The following is a 16,140-nucleotide window of genomic DNA, read 5'->3' on the forward strand; positions in this document are numbered from 1 at the left end:
GGAACTGCCATAGTAGTGTTTCTGCACATGACCAGTAAACCATTTGAACTTTCAACATACAAATTTGTGTGTTGAAGAGAGATCCTCAAAGCACTGATTATTACAGCAGTATTCACACTCTCCAAGATGTCCCTCAGCATATAAACCAATAAAGGAAATATGGCAGACATACAATGGCCATAGAGAGAATAAAACCCTGTCATCTGTGATAAGACATGTACGTCTAGACAATACCATGTAAGGTGTAATAGCTCAGGCACAGAAAGGCTAATGCCTCATGACCTCACACATCTGTGGAATCTGAAAGAGTTTATTTCATAGGAGTCGTGAGCTGAATGGTGCTTAGCCAAGGTGTGAGTGGTTGGGGGGAATGTAGAGGCATTGGTTAATTATAGTGAGATTAGAGAAGTACAAATATTTGCAGAATAGGTGAACACAGGGACAGAGAGTAGAAAGGCAAGTGAGTAATTGTGGATAGGTGATGGGGGGAGCATGGCGGGGGGAATGGAGTGAAGAATGACTAAATAGTCCTGTAATACCTTCTATGAGAGATAAAGTGTTCTGAAATTGTGTTGATGGTTGACAATTGTGCAAACACACTTAAAACCATCAGGTTATACACATTAAGTTGGAGGATTGTGTGATATGTGGGTTATATCTTATTCACATCTCTGTTTCTGTTATTGGTGTGCTCTCTGGTCTGAAGTTTGAGTAGAGATGAGGTGGATGATCTCCAGGCCCTACCCCTTACTGAGGAGTCAATTGGCAGTTGACAGTTGCTGGAGGAAGGTGAATCACTCTCTTTTGAGAATGTAGCCTCTTTTAGAATTCTCATGCTCCACTGCATGGCCCCATACTCAGGCACATAAAGGCAGCACCAACTGGATTAACTCGGTTATAAAACATTTTTTAAAATGAAAAAACAATGAAAAAGGAAGACACCATGAATGCTACCATTTACAAAGAGATTAGACAGCATCTGACTGGAGTAGAAGAAACAGAACATGGGGACAGGACGGCCTTCCCTGAGCATGCAGGTCACTGAGGTGGTTGGAGGATTCCTCTCATGTGACCAAGGAAGGAGTGTTACCCTGTGGGATAGGAGGAGCCAAGGAAGACCTTGCAGTTGCTACTGGCCCCACCACTCTCTATGGTGGAGGGGTCTTTCTAGAACTCTATAAATGGATGACTTTGGGTGAGTCTTCTATCTCAAATTGTGCAATAAAATAAAAGGTGAGAAGTGAGAGAGGAGATGAAGCAACAGGAACAGGGAAACATTCCTGGGCTCCATTCTCGTCTCCTTAGAGGTGTGTGTGTGTGGGAGGGAGAGCAAGCTAAAAGTAGGAGGTATTAGTATTAACCCCACACGTTAGATTGGTCAGGTCTGTTTTTTAGTAATATTAGTGAAGGAAGACATTAAGATCTCTCTCAACACAGGCACAGCCTTCTAAGGATTTCCTAAATCCTGTGCTGGGAAGGTTGGTGATGGTGACGGTTGTCAGGGCACAGGAGGTAAGAGACTAGGCTGGCCAGCTAGTCAAAGAAATGTCAGGAAGAGCAGGTTGGAGGAGACACGAGACCAGTTTCAAATTCCCCACTCAGGGATAGCCACAGGGATTGGTTATTCAGACCTACAAATTGAATCCAAGAAGTAACAGTTGGCTTCAGGGTTATTTTTTAAAGTAGCATGAATGTCCAAGTACGCATTTGCAAAGCATTAAAATCCATAGGAGCCATACTTTATTGCTTGTTTGGTTTGTGAGATCACCTGGCACAAAATAAAATGTTTCTTTTTTCTGTGCAGTGACGGCACACGTCAAATATGGGAGAGCAACCTACACACCAATTTTCAGCCTATGGATCTGATTTTTCATGAGCCTCACCACACCACCCCTCACAGAGAGCGCTTGTTTCGGGTGGCTGGGTTTCACCTTCTTTGTGGAAGCCTCAAAGAGAAGGCAGTACGAAGGGAAAAATCAGCTATTTATAGGCGTTTTTGACTAAAAGTGTCTGCTCAGCGTGCTATGGAATATTTCCAAGATGTGGGAGAACAGGAAACTATCTAAAAATCAACGGGAAGGCTGGAGGAGTGTTATGGGGGAACAATTCTGCAGGGGAGTCGTTTGCAGAAAGCTCAGGTTTCATTTGCAAACAAATGACAGTTACTTTTCCTGACACTCCAAGTTACAGAGAAGCCAGCTAAACTTCTCCTAGTTAAGGAGAGAAGAGGAGAGGGGGAAATGAAAAACCCCATGAATTCTTCAAGTTACTGTAAGTAACTGGAACCCTCAAAGGAATTTTAAAGGGGGACACTTCTCTCTACAGCTAATCCTTGATGGAAGAGTTGCCAGCTAGGTGGATGTCCATGGAACACACGGCAAGCAGGTGGATTTCTAAGAATAGACTGCAGGTCCCTGTGACCTAACGGTCCTGCTGAGACTAGAGAACAGTCTTTGTCATCACTTACTTTTTCTTTTATAACAACAACAAAACAAAACGGCAAGGTCATTTGCTTGAGCAAACAATTCCGTGAAATTCTGCGTGCATCCCATGCACTTTGCTTCCACCGTTTGGGTGGTCACAGGAAGCGAGTGTGGTAGGAAGACTTGGGGCTGACTGCCAAGAGACAGATGGCTGCGAGGAGAGTCTGGGCTTGTTCTGTGGAGGAGGAGGAGGTCCTGAGAGGGACCTGCCTTCAGTAAATGCTTATTCTTTGGAGTTCTCTAGTCTTAAAAGAACGGTGTACCCGGCTTCAGAGAATGGGAAGGTTAGTTGAGGACCTTGGGCAGGAGCAATGGAGGATAATGGCCTAGGACCTGTTGCCGCTACCCTTCAACTGTCGTAAAGCTCATACCTGTCTGGTTGCTGTGAAGGAGACACTCCTCAGAGAACTAGTTAAGCCCATAAAGGATATGGCAGAAGGGTGGGCTGAGTTACCTTGCAGACATATCCCACAGTTGTTGCTGTTCATTAAACTCATCCTGTTGTTGATTTACCAGGTTGCCTGGAGTAAGGCAGTAGGGGGTTGGCAGACCAACACTGTGGAAGTAAATGCAAGGATCATGGGGATGAACGCTTGGACAGGCTGGAATTGTGTTCTACCAGCAAATGCCAAGGCCATGTGAAAATCCGCTCCACGGAGGCTGAGATATCTGACCTGGCCCTTTGTAGCCCTCTCACTTCTAGTCACCAGCTGCAGGTGTTCAGTTGGCACCTGGTAAAGGAAGTTTCCTCATTGTGATTAAGATATACCATTATCATACATGGGGTAGGGGGAAGTGGGGTGGGTAGGGAGGAGGTTTTCCTTGTCCATGAAATCAGGCATGCCTATGTAAGCAAAATAGAAAAGGGAAAAAAAAGTGTTATGTTATGATACACCAAACAAAGGAAAGATTCAAAGCATATTCGTGGCTGAACACGTATACTTTGGAAACCTTTCACACTATTATTTTAATTGATTGCCTAATTCCTCATTTTTTCCCCCTAGCGCCTTAGCTAAGCAAACAAAGTCATATCTTCATGCCCACTTTATGGGTTAAAAAATGGAAGCATTGGGTTGAGAGAGTCCAGTGACGTAGGAAGCCAGTGATAACATCAAAGCTTGGCTGAGCACGTGAAGCCCACGTTTCCATCAGTTAGACTCTACTGCCTCCTACAGGAAAGCACATGAGACACTAAGCCTAGAGCTCCCTGGAATTGAATTACTTGAGGTTCTTGGACAGATTCTATTGCAGTCATTCCAGATGTAGTATGCCATCAGAATCTCTTGGGTTGATGCCAGAAATCCCCACTTAACAGACGCCTTCGATGTAATTCTTGAGCACATGATGTCATGGGAACTACCTCTAAATTGGTAGAGGGATAGTCAGTGGTATATGACTATTAAAAATGGTTCACTACAGGCTTATATGGGATATGGTGGTGGTCACTTGTCCCCATGTAGATACCATCCTGCCTTGCATCAGGTAGTGTTTCCAACCTTACAGGCGGATCTTTTTCTCAGTCGCCCATCCTCTCAGCCTTTTGTTCTTCCAGGATATTGTTCTCTTAGCTTCTGTGCAGTTACCCTGATTTGATACAGTTGCTCTCATTGTCCCAAACATATTATCCTACATATCATTATATGTGTGCATAATTTATATATGCCACATATATGTGTCACATCATGTATCCCTTTGAAACAATAGGTAGTTTTTATCCTGATGAAGTGAGGTGAAAGATTCTGACTGCCGAGACATGGAAGATGCTGGGGAGAAGCATGCAGTCCTCAGAATCCAGACCCTGCACCCTAATAAGAGTTGGGCCTAAAGATCACATGTCCAAAAGTGGATCTGTCCTGCTCTGTTTGCCCTCTTCTGGACCATAGTCCACCCCTGGTAAAGCCATTAGGATGCAGAAAGGCTCAGTCTGTAATAGGAGAAATGCATCCATTCTGGGGGTGGGAAATAAGAGTTAAGACTATGAGCATGGGGCTTGTCAGATGGCCCAACAGATAAAGGTACTGGCTGTACAAGCTGACAGCCTGAGCTCAACCCCTGGAACCCATGGAGGAAGGAGAGGACACACACGTGGAAGCTGTCCTCTGATCTCCACCTGCATGTGTGGCACATGTGAATTGTGTCCACACACAGGCATCACACACACACACACACACACACACACACACACACACACACACACACACGAGAATAATAAATAAAATAAAAATACAATACGTACTTTGTGACTACAGAGCTACAAATTGCAGAGAATTATTTAGCTGACAAGTATCTTTGTCTCCTATGAGCCTTTTAAAGCACAAACATGTGTCACATGTGACTCTCAGGTCATTCTCGACCTCTTTGCCTCCAAAGAATGTATCAGCAAGAATTTGAAAAGAACCTTCGGGCTTTAGCAGAATGTGAGAGAGAGAGTGGGGAATGGAGAGAGCACAGACCATCAGGCAGAAAGACTGCCAGTGGAAGTCTCCTTTGAGACGACAGATCTTGTCAAGGTATTTCCTTTTGTCATTTGAAAAGAGTAAGCAGAGCTAAATAATTCCAGAAGATTCTTTTATAAGATGGTTGCTACATAAAGTAACAGGGAGCTGTAGAGTCTAGACTATCGGGAAGAGATTGTGAGTGAGGAGGTTTACGGGATGATGTTCCAATGAGGAGTGTCTGTTAGTCAGAAAATGACAACGTAGAAGGAAATAAAAATAAGATGTTAAGCCCCTAGATAGTTATATCAGTGTATTGGACAATCCTGAAGATATGTATTAAATTGTGGGGCTTCTAAGGCTGCACAGGACAGAAGACATTTTTTTTTTCATGGTTGTTGAATATGTCTTTGAATTAAAAGGACTGACACCAGCTTTGTCCTCACAGAAGGGAGTCAGGACATGCCTTGATAAACGATCTGAAATAAGACTGAAAAAGTAAGGTAATGACTTTTTACTTGGATCGATGAAAAAAAGGGGTGGGGGAGGAGGTTCCTTACTTCATAGCTATTCTTCTTCCATGGCTTTTGTGAAGTGGCCCATTTAAAAGAGATTTGATTTCACCAGAGATCAAAGACATCCAGAGCACAGATGTGTTATGTAGAAGTGTGGGTGCCCAGGTGTGGAGGAGGAGGTGAGGGAGTAGATCCACGCACCTGTGACCACAGTAACACTTACTATGCTTCATAGATAGTTTTTCCATTTCACAAGCGTGTGTTCAGCCTTCCTAAGTCATCGAGGACAATGTTAGAAATTCTTGAGTGAGCAGGAACAGTGCTCTAATATCATGAGCTTACCTAGAAACCTCAGTGTGTGGCTCAGACACACAAAGTATGGCACAGCATTAAGTTTTAGCAAATGAAGAAAAGCAGTTTTAAAGGTAAACTCTGTATTTTCTTACATTTGTAGGATCAAAGCATCAAAAGAGTTCTTCGCTGTCCATGTGGGTAATCTCCAAAAGAATTAAAAATAGTAGAAATAAGAAATTGGTCCAAAGAAACACAAGGGACACATGATGCCTTCCTGTGCACTGTTCTCCCCTTTACCTATTTTGATTGTGTTAACAGTAATCAAATAACTTTTATGCCATCATCTTTTAGTTACAAACAGAGAGGGCTCAGGTGTTGGAGAATCAACTAACTTGGAAATCATTCCAACTGGCAATCATTCACTGAAAGAAATTAAAGTGCTTCCCTACTGTGATTCCAGTTTAAGAACATAGACACACACACACACACACACACACACACACACACACACACACACACACACAGGAGAAAAGAAAATGCCCTCTGTGTTATGATGTCACACATGTGGCAGTTCCTGGCCTGCTGGTGGGGGCCAGGAAAGATGGTCTTGAGAAATAGGTCAGTGAGTCTTATAAGCAAAGCTATATGTGCTTTCTTCTCTCTGGACAAAAATAAGGGTTTAACTTCTCAGATGGATAATACCAATTATAGTATAGTCACACACCTTAATGCAGACTATTTAAACTAGTTATACCTGAAAATGCACATTTTTTTCCTCCATCAAACTTCCTTGGCTAATGACAGAAAAATCTGTTAGGTGGTATTGTGATTTTAGAAACCTATGGAATTTGAGATTTCTGTGTCTTAGATCCATATAAGATGGCAGTTCCACATGAGTCAAGCCTGCCTGAGCTCTGTGGTCATGGATCCTAGCAACACATCTCCCAAAATGAGAAAAATGATACTGAGATTAATTAATTGCAACATTGATTTCACTGAACTCTAACTCACAATGATCCACTAAAAGACATTGAACCCCCTAAACGGAGAAAAATATAACCTTAATTACAAACCAAAGCCAGTGTGGTTTTGTTACTAGCCACACACACATACACACACACACACACACACACACACACACACACACACACACACACACACATCTGGAACAAGAAACTGATGTATTCTGCCATTCACAATCACCCTGGTAAGTCCCATAATGCCACACGGTCTCAAATGCGCTGGAGTTTAAAGATGATTCTCCAAAAGACATGGTGAGCCTTAAGTTGTCATCTTTAAACTGTAATCCACTAAGTGGTTAGTTAGTTCGTAAGGGAGAGTAGAAAAAGAGAAGTCAAGTCCATGGCCACTGAGTGATCCCAGGTTGGATTTCCTCTTTTACACTCTCCTAACCAATGCTGCCTCTTTAATTAGTAGGTTGAAATTCGGTGAGATAAGCAAAAGTACACAGACACCTCCGGCTGTGGCTCACCAGATGCTCTGCATACTGTTAGCAGTGGTATCGGAACACTGAGTCAAGGACCAAGAATCAGGAAGTCTCCTTTCGGAGCCCTTTCCTGTTAACTTGTGATGTCTCTCTCCTACCGCGGAGTCTGCCTGCACCCCTGATTTCTCAGGGTGCCTCGTCAATTGTTTTTCTTCCCCTATTAGTTAGGTGGAGGCTATAGTGAAAGGACCATAGAGAATCAGAGCGGAGGACAGAGGGTAGCAGAATGCCCAGGGTTCTGTGGGTGGTCATGGCCTCAACATTCAAAGTTAGCATCCGACAGGAGCAGCCTCACCTCTGTCTCTCGGTGGGAGAGGCATCTCTATTAAGATAAAAAATAAAGAGGCTTGTATGAGCCACATATAAAATGTACTCAAGGTCCTTGGCAATACCAATGAAAAATAAAGAAAACTATTAATTAATGTAGTTGATAAGGTTTTTAGACAGGGCAGCCAGGCAATACCACAGTTAGCAAAGTCATAAGCAGAATTGGCAGTTTTAATAAAATTCATATGAAATAGTTAAAACTGAATTAGTACAATTTAAATTGTTTTAAGGCAAGAGGAAAGAAAAGAAAAAAAAAAAACAACCCAGCCACAAAAAACCAAAACCAACCAACCAAACAAACAAAAACAAAAACAAAAACAACTATCATTGGGCAAAGATGGAAACAGTCTTGACAGAGATTAAAAAAACAAGTGTACCTGCACTTTTAAATAAAACCCCGGTCCCACATTTGCTAGGAATGCTTCTTTAAAGATCTTGTGGTATCTCATGCAAACAACAGACAAAACAAAAACAAAAACCATTCCAAAAAATGAAAAAGATCCCATCATCCACAAATTTAAATTCTGAAAAGGACCAGTAAGTGCTGAGGATTCTTGTTCAGAAAAATGACCGATCGCATTCAAATCACCAGCCATTTAGCATCCTCCAGCCCCTTAACATGCACTCCAGGAACATGAGAAACAGGATTTTAGGGTGCCTCTGCGCACAGTGGCTTGTAGGCACCTGATGTCTTCACCTGTTTCCCACCATCTGTACATACGTTAGCTTGTTAGCTCTTTCCGACACACTAGGCATTGTTTATAGAGACGGAAAACAAAACAAAACAAAACAACCAAACTATCCACACACTCTCCCCCTCTTTGCAAAAATCCCTTCCAAACCAACTACTCACATCCATCAAACACAAAGTAATAGAAGAGTTACTTATACCCAAACCTGGTCAGTCCTTCCATTTCTGGAAACTTGCACACAGACTGAAGAAACCCACTCAGCCTTAAAAAGGTCGATCATTTTGCTGTCTACAGCTTCATCTCTGAGAGAGCTGGCTTCCTCGGTCCCTGTCTGTGCTCTCTCGCTCCCTCTGTGTGACTCTCGGCTTCTCTCGGGAGAGGAGAGGGTTCCCTTCCCTTCCCCTTTCCTGTTTCTGCTGCTGGATGAAGGATGAATGCTAAATACACGATTCGAAGGGATTTTTTTTTCCCCCTTCTTCTTAGGTGAACAGTTGGAAATCTAAAAATCTTTCTCTTCTGAATGGCTGAATATGCCACTCACTCAACACGGAACGTTTATATAAAGAGGCATAAACACAACCAAGAATTCTACTTAAAAAAGAAAAAAGAAAAAGAAAACAACCCTCCTCCCAGCCTATTCTGTTTACTTAACTATTAGCACTTACCCTGAGATGTGCCATAAATGCTCTATTCCAAATGTACAAAAGCCAGCCACATCTCAACTGAGAATTAAACAGTTTTAATGTCTTCAAATCCATGCTCCTGCTCCAAGCCCTGATACAGGCAGTCACTGGCAGCGGTACAATAGTTCTCAACAGCAGACATCTGATTCTTGACATTTAAAAATAACAATATTGGGAAAAGGGGGAGCCTTTTTTTTTTAAAAAAAAAATTAACTAAAACAGCTTGTGAGTGAGCACACAGCATCCATTGAGTGTATTGACTGGAGTGTACAGTGATTATGAGTGAACCCTGGACAGCCACAGGCGAGACACACACAGACCCCTCATCTCTTACACAGTCCTGGCAAGGAGCTGCATTAAGTTCATGCTGAGTGAAACTCTCCAAAAGCAGAAGGCATTTTAGTATTGAAGTTCTATTATCTAGTGAATACTTATTAACATTAATTAGTGAATTAATGTTAATGTTAATTAGTGAATTAATTAATATTAATTAGTGAATACTAATTTGGTTTTGAATCAAATTAGGGATTTCACTTTTCCTTGCACTGGTAGCCTAATTTCACGTGTATGTTCTTTTACTGGCGTGGACACATTGCAGGTCCAGTGCACACATGAGTTTGATGCAGACTAAGACAAATTAAAATAAAACACACATTTATATCTATGTCTGAAACACATTATAGAACTGGACAGACCTGGAGTCAGCTGTTGGCTGCCCTGCATAATCTGCATTCTTTGTGTCTCAGTTTTGTCTACAAAGTAAAAGCAAAAAAGAACTTCTTGGGAAGAAGTGGGGGGCGGGGCAGAGGCAGAGAGGAATAGAGGATGAATACGATCGGCGTTTGTTAGGCGAATGGATGAAAATACCATAATGGACACCCATCTCTGTATGGAAAAAGAGTTCTGAAAATAGTTAAAGCAAATATAGTACTTTTCAAAGTTGTTTTGTGTACTAAATGAGATCTAGATGGTTTCTAACCCAGAGACTATGTGAGAGGATTGAGCCTGGTGAATGGCAAGAATTCAGACTTCAAAGGGAAAAGACTCAGTTTTGGCTTTTCCTGTTGCTGTGTGCCCTTGGTCAAGTTATTCAACATAGTTTTCTAAGTCTATATTTTCCCCTCTGTGAAATGCCTTTAAAATTTCAAAGAACAAATTCAGTAACATTTGAGAAGCATCTGCTTTTGGCAAGCGTTTATGAATCGAGAGTTACCGGCCTTCCAACTCCTGGAAATTGCTCTGATTAGTACACTGAAATACTCAATTTATGAATTTGGAAGTGTGTAGAGAGATTGCAGCCTTCTAGAACCAAGTATCTCCTTCCCTAGTAGATGAAGGAGGCTCAGGAATCTGAAGGATGGCTCCAGCAATGTCACCGGTTAGCGGTCAATAGGGAAGAAAAGGCTAATGCTCCTGGTTGAGTGGGCTTGTAGGTTGTTGCTCACTAGACCTTGTGATGGTGATGTTAAATATGACTAAATCTGGCTTTAAATCAGCACCTATAGTCATATTACTACAAAACAAAACAAAACAACTCTTTTTTTCCCTCCAGATTTGCTTCTACGATGAGTTTATACATGAAATTATCCCCCAAGAGCTGATGGGAGCTTGTTAATCCTATTTTCTGAGAAGAGTTTCCACAGGATGTTGGATTCTTTGTCTCTCCTTCTAGAACCAAGAGAATTGTTGGAACTCAGGTCTCAGGAGGCATCGCCTACTCTCCCCTTCTTCAGGAATATTCAGTTTTTCTTGTAGCTCTCTTAAATGCATTATTAAAAAAAACTAGCCTATGGAAGGTAAATAATTTGAAAGTAGAGGTTTCTATTCACTGAAGTATGAGATCCATTGACATGACTGTATTAAATCCCACACTTTGATTTTGAACATTTCATTCTGATGTTACTGAAAAATGCTCAAAATGATTATTTTGAAAACGTACTTCTTCCTCACTTTCCTACTTAGCTTTGGTATGGAGTAGGAATAAGCCCAAATTTCAGTCCTATAACCTCCAGGTCAAAGCCTCAGTTTCTTCTCTTGTAAATAGTCTTACTGCATCCATATTGAAGATAGAACATGTTCACCACAGTGCCCAGTACACAATGACTCTGGTTAATATTCATTTTCTTCTTCCCTTCTCTACCGTTGCACACTTTACCACTTTTGAGATTTTGACTTTAAAAGGCATAAAAAAGAAAAGAAAAGCCAGGTGATGGTGGTGCACACCTTTAATCCCAGCACTCAGGAGGCAGAGCCAGGCGGATCTCTGTGAGTGAGTTTGAGGCCAGCATGTCTAAAAAGTGAGATCAAGGACAGGCACCAAAAATACATAGAGAAATCCTGTCTCAACCCCCCCCCCAAAAAAAAAAAGAAAAGAAAAATGAATTTCAGGAGGAAGAACATAAACTATTGTACAAGTACAAGTGAGTGTTCTATTACTAACAATGGCTGGTGTTGGATTCATGGACAGCATCCTTCTTAAGTCTAATACTTCTAATTTCTCATATCCTACCACGACTTACAATAGCACAGGGCATAACAGTCATTAGTCACAGAGCCTTCTCATAGAAAACATGCCCATTTCTAGGACACCTCTGTCTCCTTACTCAACCTTTCTTCAAGACAATTATTTTTTATCAGAGTACTTCACTTTCAATATTGGGTAAAATTTATGTGCTTAAATAATTTCTAAATCCTTAGCTTGCGGCCCTTATAATGGTCATTTCTTTTGAAGAGACGAAGGTTCTAGTCCCATTTCTGACACATGCTGACAGTGTAACCCATTAAGCCTTTATTTGAGTTCACTTCTTTTTTCTGTACTAAGTGGGTCAGATGAATCTTTTAGCTGGAGCATTATTAATAGTTCTTTGCCGGCATCTATGTATGTGTACCATGTGTGTGCTTGGTGCCTGCAGAGGTCAGCAGTGTGTGTCAGATCTCCTGGAACCGGAGTTAACAGATGGTTGCAAACCACTATGTGGATGCTGGGAACTGAACCTGGATCCTCTGCAAGAGCAGCCAGTGCTCTTAACCACTGAGAAATTTCTCTAGCTTCTTTTGATGTTTATTTATATACAGAACAATCGTACAGTAAACTAGGCAATCCTACTTTTTAAGTAGAAAATACTAACATGTATTTGTGACATGGTAACTTCTTCTAAAGTTCAGGCATGGGCCTTGTCTTTGCTCAGGACTGCCAACCTAGGATATTCTCAGGGCTTGGGATAGGTACTCCCAAGAAAGCTGTATTTATCAGAAAGAGTTTAATGAGGGAAAAATGACCACATTCTCACTGGAAGAATTTCTTCTTGTATTTCTTCAGAAGGAGAGAATGGAGATGATTATGGCATGCTGCTTTTAAGGTCTAGTAAAAACTTTCACTGAAAGACAGGGACATCAGGAAAGAAAGAGAGACAGAGATGCTCTGAAATTGGGGGAAAACCATGAGGGTCATTCTGCGGGGAGCATTGTGTCTCAGGAAGAATAATACTGGAGGGAGGGGAGAGGGAAGGTATCTCTGCCTGCCCTCGCCGATATTTTTATCCAGGTGAATCTTGTGGAAGGCAGCTGGAGGCAGAAGGGAGAACAGAAGCAGAAGTGGAAAGGGAAGAGCAGCCTGCCTTGGAGGCTGTGTGTGGGATTTACATGCTGACACTAATTGTATTTTATGCACTGATGTCTCCCCTTCACCCTCCTCTCCTCTGTTGTCCTGGGCTTCTGCAGCTGTGCTTATCAGGTCCCCAAACTGCCTCCTTCTGTCTCCACCTCTGCAGGGTAACATCCTGGTTTTCTGTGTCTTAGAAGCGGGGTGGGCTGGGGATAATCACTGCCATAAGGAAGATGTGTGCACACTGCCTAATATCTTAAGAGAACCAGGGGAAGCTGGTTGCATGTGCTTCCTTGAATTTTCCCGATAGCTGCCATTACTCACTGAAATAATAAATAATCTGCTTGAGTTTATATAGACAGTTCTGAATAGAGACAAGACTAGAACCCAGGAGCAAAGACCACAATAACCGAGTCAGGAGCAATTTCACAACATCTATCATTGAACATAGATAGTACCTGTAGGTACTGGCAGGACCGTTCTTGTTGACATGCCTCGGACTTCACCATGGCCTGATCCATGTTCACCGAGGCTTTCTGGTAAACCTCTCGGGCTCTGCTCACGGTGAGAGTGGAGGACCAGGCACTCTTCTTCAGAAGAGGGGCATCCAGACTGACGGGCAGGTTAGCACAGGTGGAGCACTTGACGTCATTGTTACTCCGGGAGGCCTTCACCGCCTGCTCGCTGATGGTGTTGTAGGCTTCCATGAAGTACTGTGAAGCAGAGCGGTCAGGGCACCTGCCCATGGTCATCACACCCGACGGCGTGTGGTAGAGGCACATGTCGCCATCCAGGTTGTCATCTGAGCTCCACCAGCTGGGAGAGGTGGGGGAGGCGTTGGAGGCATTGGATCTGGCCTTGGACTCTGAACGCCTCTCCTTGCTCTTGCTGCGCTTGCCATATCTCACAGTTTGCGACTCATCGGGGCTGGCCTTGCCCCCATTGACACTGCCTTTGGATGGCCCTTCCAGGGAATGCGACTTGGTAAAGAGCTTCTGGACCGAGTGGACCAGGTGCCGGATGCGGCCGGGGCTATCGCTGCGATGCTCCACAGCGGTGCGCTTGTACTGTAGCGTGTGGTAGCCATCCCGGCTGAGGGGCAGCTGCCTTTCAAACTGATCCAGCAGGTTGGCGGGGATGCGATTCGCCTTGGTGGCCAGTGTGCGTGGCACCAGGGCACTCTCGTCCTTCAGCTCCTGCTGCGAGGTGTAGTGCCTGCGTGGGAAGGTGCTGCTGGCCAGCGGGTCACTGAAGGGTCCCACGCACTCGGCCTGGAAGGAATTCCGCTGGGTGTAGTAGGGATGGTCCGCAGGGTGGTGGTCCACCGGGCTCAGCAGGTACGGCTTGTGGTCTGAGTGGTGTGAGAGTGAGTCACAGGCCGACTCGCAGGTGATCCCGTGGTGGTGGCTGCGGCTACCCGATAACCCTTTCATCGCTGACTGGAAGCAATCGCAGGGGTCATGGGAACCCCGTTAAGTTCCAGACCCGTCTTGGGCAAAGACCTGAGGGGTGAAGAACAAGGCATAAAGTTAGCTCTTCCCTTGGTAGGTGTAAACGGTTCTTTCTGTGGCTCCACACTACTGCTGGGTTTCTGAGGGACCCCAAGCTGTTCCTAAAAGCAGCTTTCGTGCATTAATGGAAAGGTCTCTTTCACCTTTGTAAGGGTGGAAGGAACTATGGGACAAGGAAACTGTGAAATGCAATCTTACTGTTGTTTTGTTTTCTGAGACAGATTCTTGCTGCACAGCCCAGGCTGGAGTGCTCAATCCTGCCTCAGCCTGAGAGATGGGATCACGCTGGAGTACTAAAACACTGGGCTGAAATCGTTTCCAAGTTCTTTGACACAGTAACTCTGTTTTCCTTTATGATCCCAGTAGCTCAATGTATCTTTCCCTTGCTTTTCTTCTTCCCATGATTAAAAAAAAAATCTTATCATGTTTAGGTGTGGGAGTACGTATATAGGCACACGCTGATGTCAGCTGAAACCAAAGGTATGGTATCCTTTGGAGCTGGAGTTACAGGTGATTGTGAGCTGCCCAAATTCGATCCTGGAAATTGCACTCAGCAGTATTCAGCCTCTGGCCCCAACTCTTTACATGTTAATCACAATGTAGCATATCTACAGGGCTAGGTTTCTGTGGAAACCCTGGCACCATGGCAGAGACAGTTTTGTATTGTGATTTTACAGTATCCACTCCCTAGAACCCAAAGGACTGTTTGTTTTGGTCTTTCCCTGCCAAAGTTCCTTGCAGCCTGGCTTAATGCTTCGTCACTTGTATATCTTCCTGTTAGCAACAAGCCATTACTACAGGCACAAAGAAAGCATTCTGTAAGGGTGGGCGGGGGGAGACTAAAAAAAAAGATGAACAAAAGGAGCCTGTGGCACATTAAATCATTAGGACATGACTTTGTATCATTCTGTCCGTCCTAACTTTCTGTTTGGAATTCTGTAGGAATAATTATAGTACCCAAACATATTAGTGTTAATGTTAAATACAATTATGTATTTACATACTAATAACATTAATGTTTAATACAAGCCCATATATTAATCAGCTGCAGATAGCAAGACGAACAGACCAGAGATATGGGGGAATCTGCCCATGTATTTCTGTTCTCAGAGAGCCAAGTGTCCTCTAAACAGAGTAAGGAAGGAAGTGTACTGACTGAGTCTCATGTCATGTCTTCTGGTTGCCATGGTTTGGATCCTAAATAACTCCAAAGGTCAGTGTGTTGAGGGCTTGGCTGTTGGCCTGCAGTGTCATTGGTAGGCCATGGATACTTTGGTAGGTGGAGCTTCTGGGGAGGAAGTGAGGTCATTGGGAAATACTGTGATCTAGGCTCCTTCCAGCTCCTGCTCTTTTTAATTACTGGCTGCTGTGGGATAAATAGGCTTCCTCTGTCATACGTATCTACCATGATGTGCCACTCCACCACAGGTCCAAATCCACAGGGCTAAGTGAGCTAGCACCTCACCTCTCCAAGAACAGGAGCCTAAACAAATCCTCTTTTATTAAGTTGATTTTCCTGGTTAATTTGCCATGGTGAAGGAGGGCTAACACCCTGGTTTAAGGTTTTTGGCTAAATGTTCACAATTGAAAGCAGAATGACCAGAGACTGAAAGGCTCTTGGTCGTAAGGACCTGAACAGAAGACTCTGGGCCTCAAGATCAACTTAGTCTGCAGGAGACTTAGCTCCTACAGTTCATGTAGTGGGAGCTCACACTGAGTTCATGTCTGAGCTCAGGATGTCCCCAAGCTCTGGAAACAGCCTTGTGGCTCCAGCAGGGAACTTTATTTTCTTTTGACTTTAACACAGTGTGCTCTGCAGGCCCTGACTGAGGTCATCCTGACAGTTGGCTTAAAACTTACAAAAAAAAGAAGAAGCTTCCTACAGTATAAAAATTGCCATTTTAAGCATTGTTCTGGAAAGCCAATTCAAAAATGTCATTTCAGATTTTCAAAAATGGAAAGATAAATGGCTAGTGAGCACACAGGGCAGGCTAAAATGCACGTACCTGGCCTCATGAAGAAAGACATGGACTTCAGAGAGGTCCAAGCCTGCCTTTTCCAGGGGACACATGGCATTTGCGAGTTCACG

At 43.4% G+C, this 16,140-nt stretch overlaps 1 protein-coding gene across 24 annotated transcripts in view; it reads right to left on the reverse strand.

Moving 5' to 3' along the window:
• Dlgap1 (DLG associated protein 1) overlaps positions 1–16,140 on the reverse strand; it is an 823,903-nt gene that overhangs the window by 296,201 nt on the left and 511,562 nt on the right. For 11 of the 24 annotated variants that reach the window (XM_052750118.1, XM_052750116.1, XM_052750115.1 and 8 more), the window contains one exon: positions 12,999–14,042. In XM_052750118.1, the coding sequence (XP_052606078.1) occupies positions 12,999–13,973 (975 nt within the window). In that variant the 5' untranslated portion in view covers positions 13,974–14,042. Of the gene's footprint in view, positions 1–8,452; positions 8,758–8,918; positions 9,050–12,998; positions 14,043–16,140 lie in introns of those variants that run through there. The other 13 variants (XM_052750125.1, XM_052750122.1, XM_052750121.1 and 10 more) reach the window with 10 other exon arrangements.

The sequence above is a fragment of the Peromyscus californicus genome, unplaced genomic scaffold, assembly GCF_007827085.1.
Source record: "Peromyscus californicus insignis strain IS unplaced genomic scaffold, ASM782708v3 Scaffold_21__1_contigs__length_65335640, whole genome shotgun sequence".
Taxonomy (NCBI): domain Eukaryota; kingdom Metazoa; phylum Chordata; class Mammalia; order Rodentia; family Cricetidae; genus Peromyscus; species Peromyscus californicus.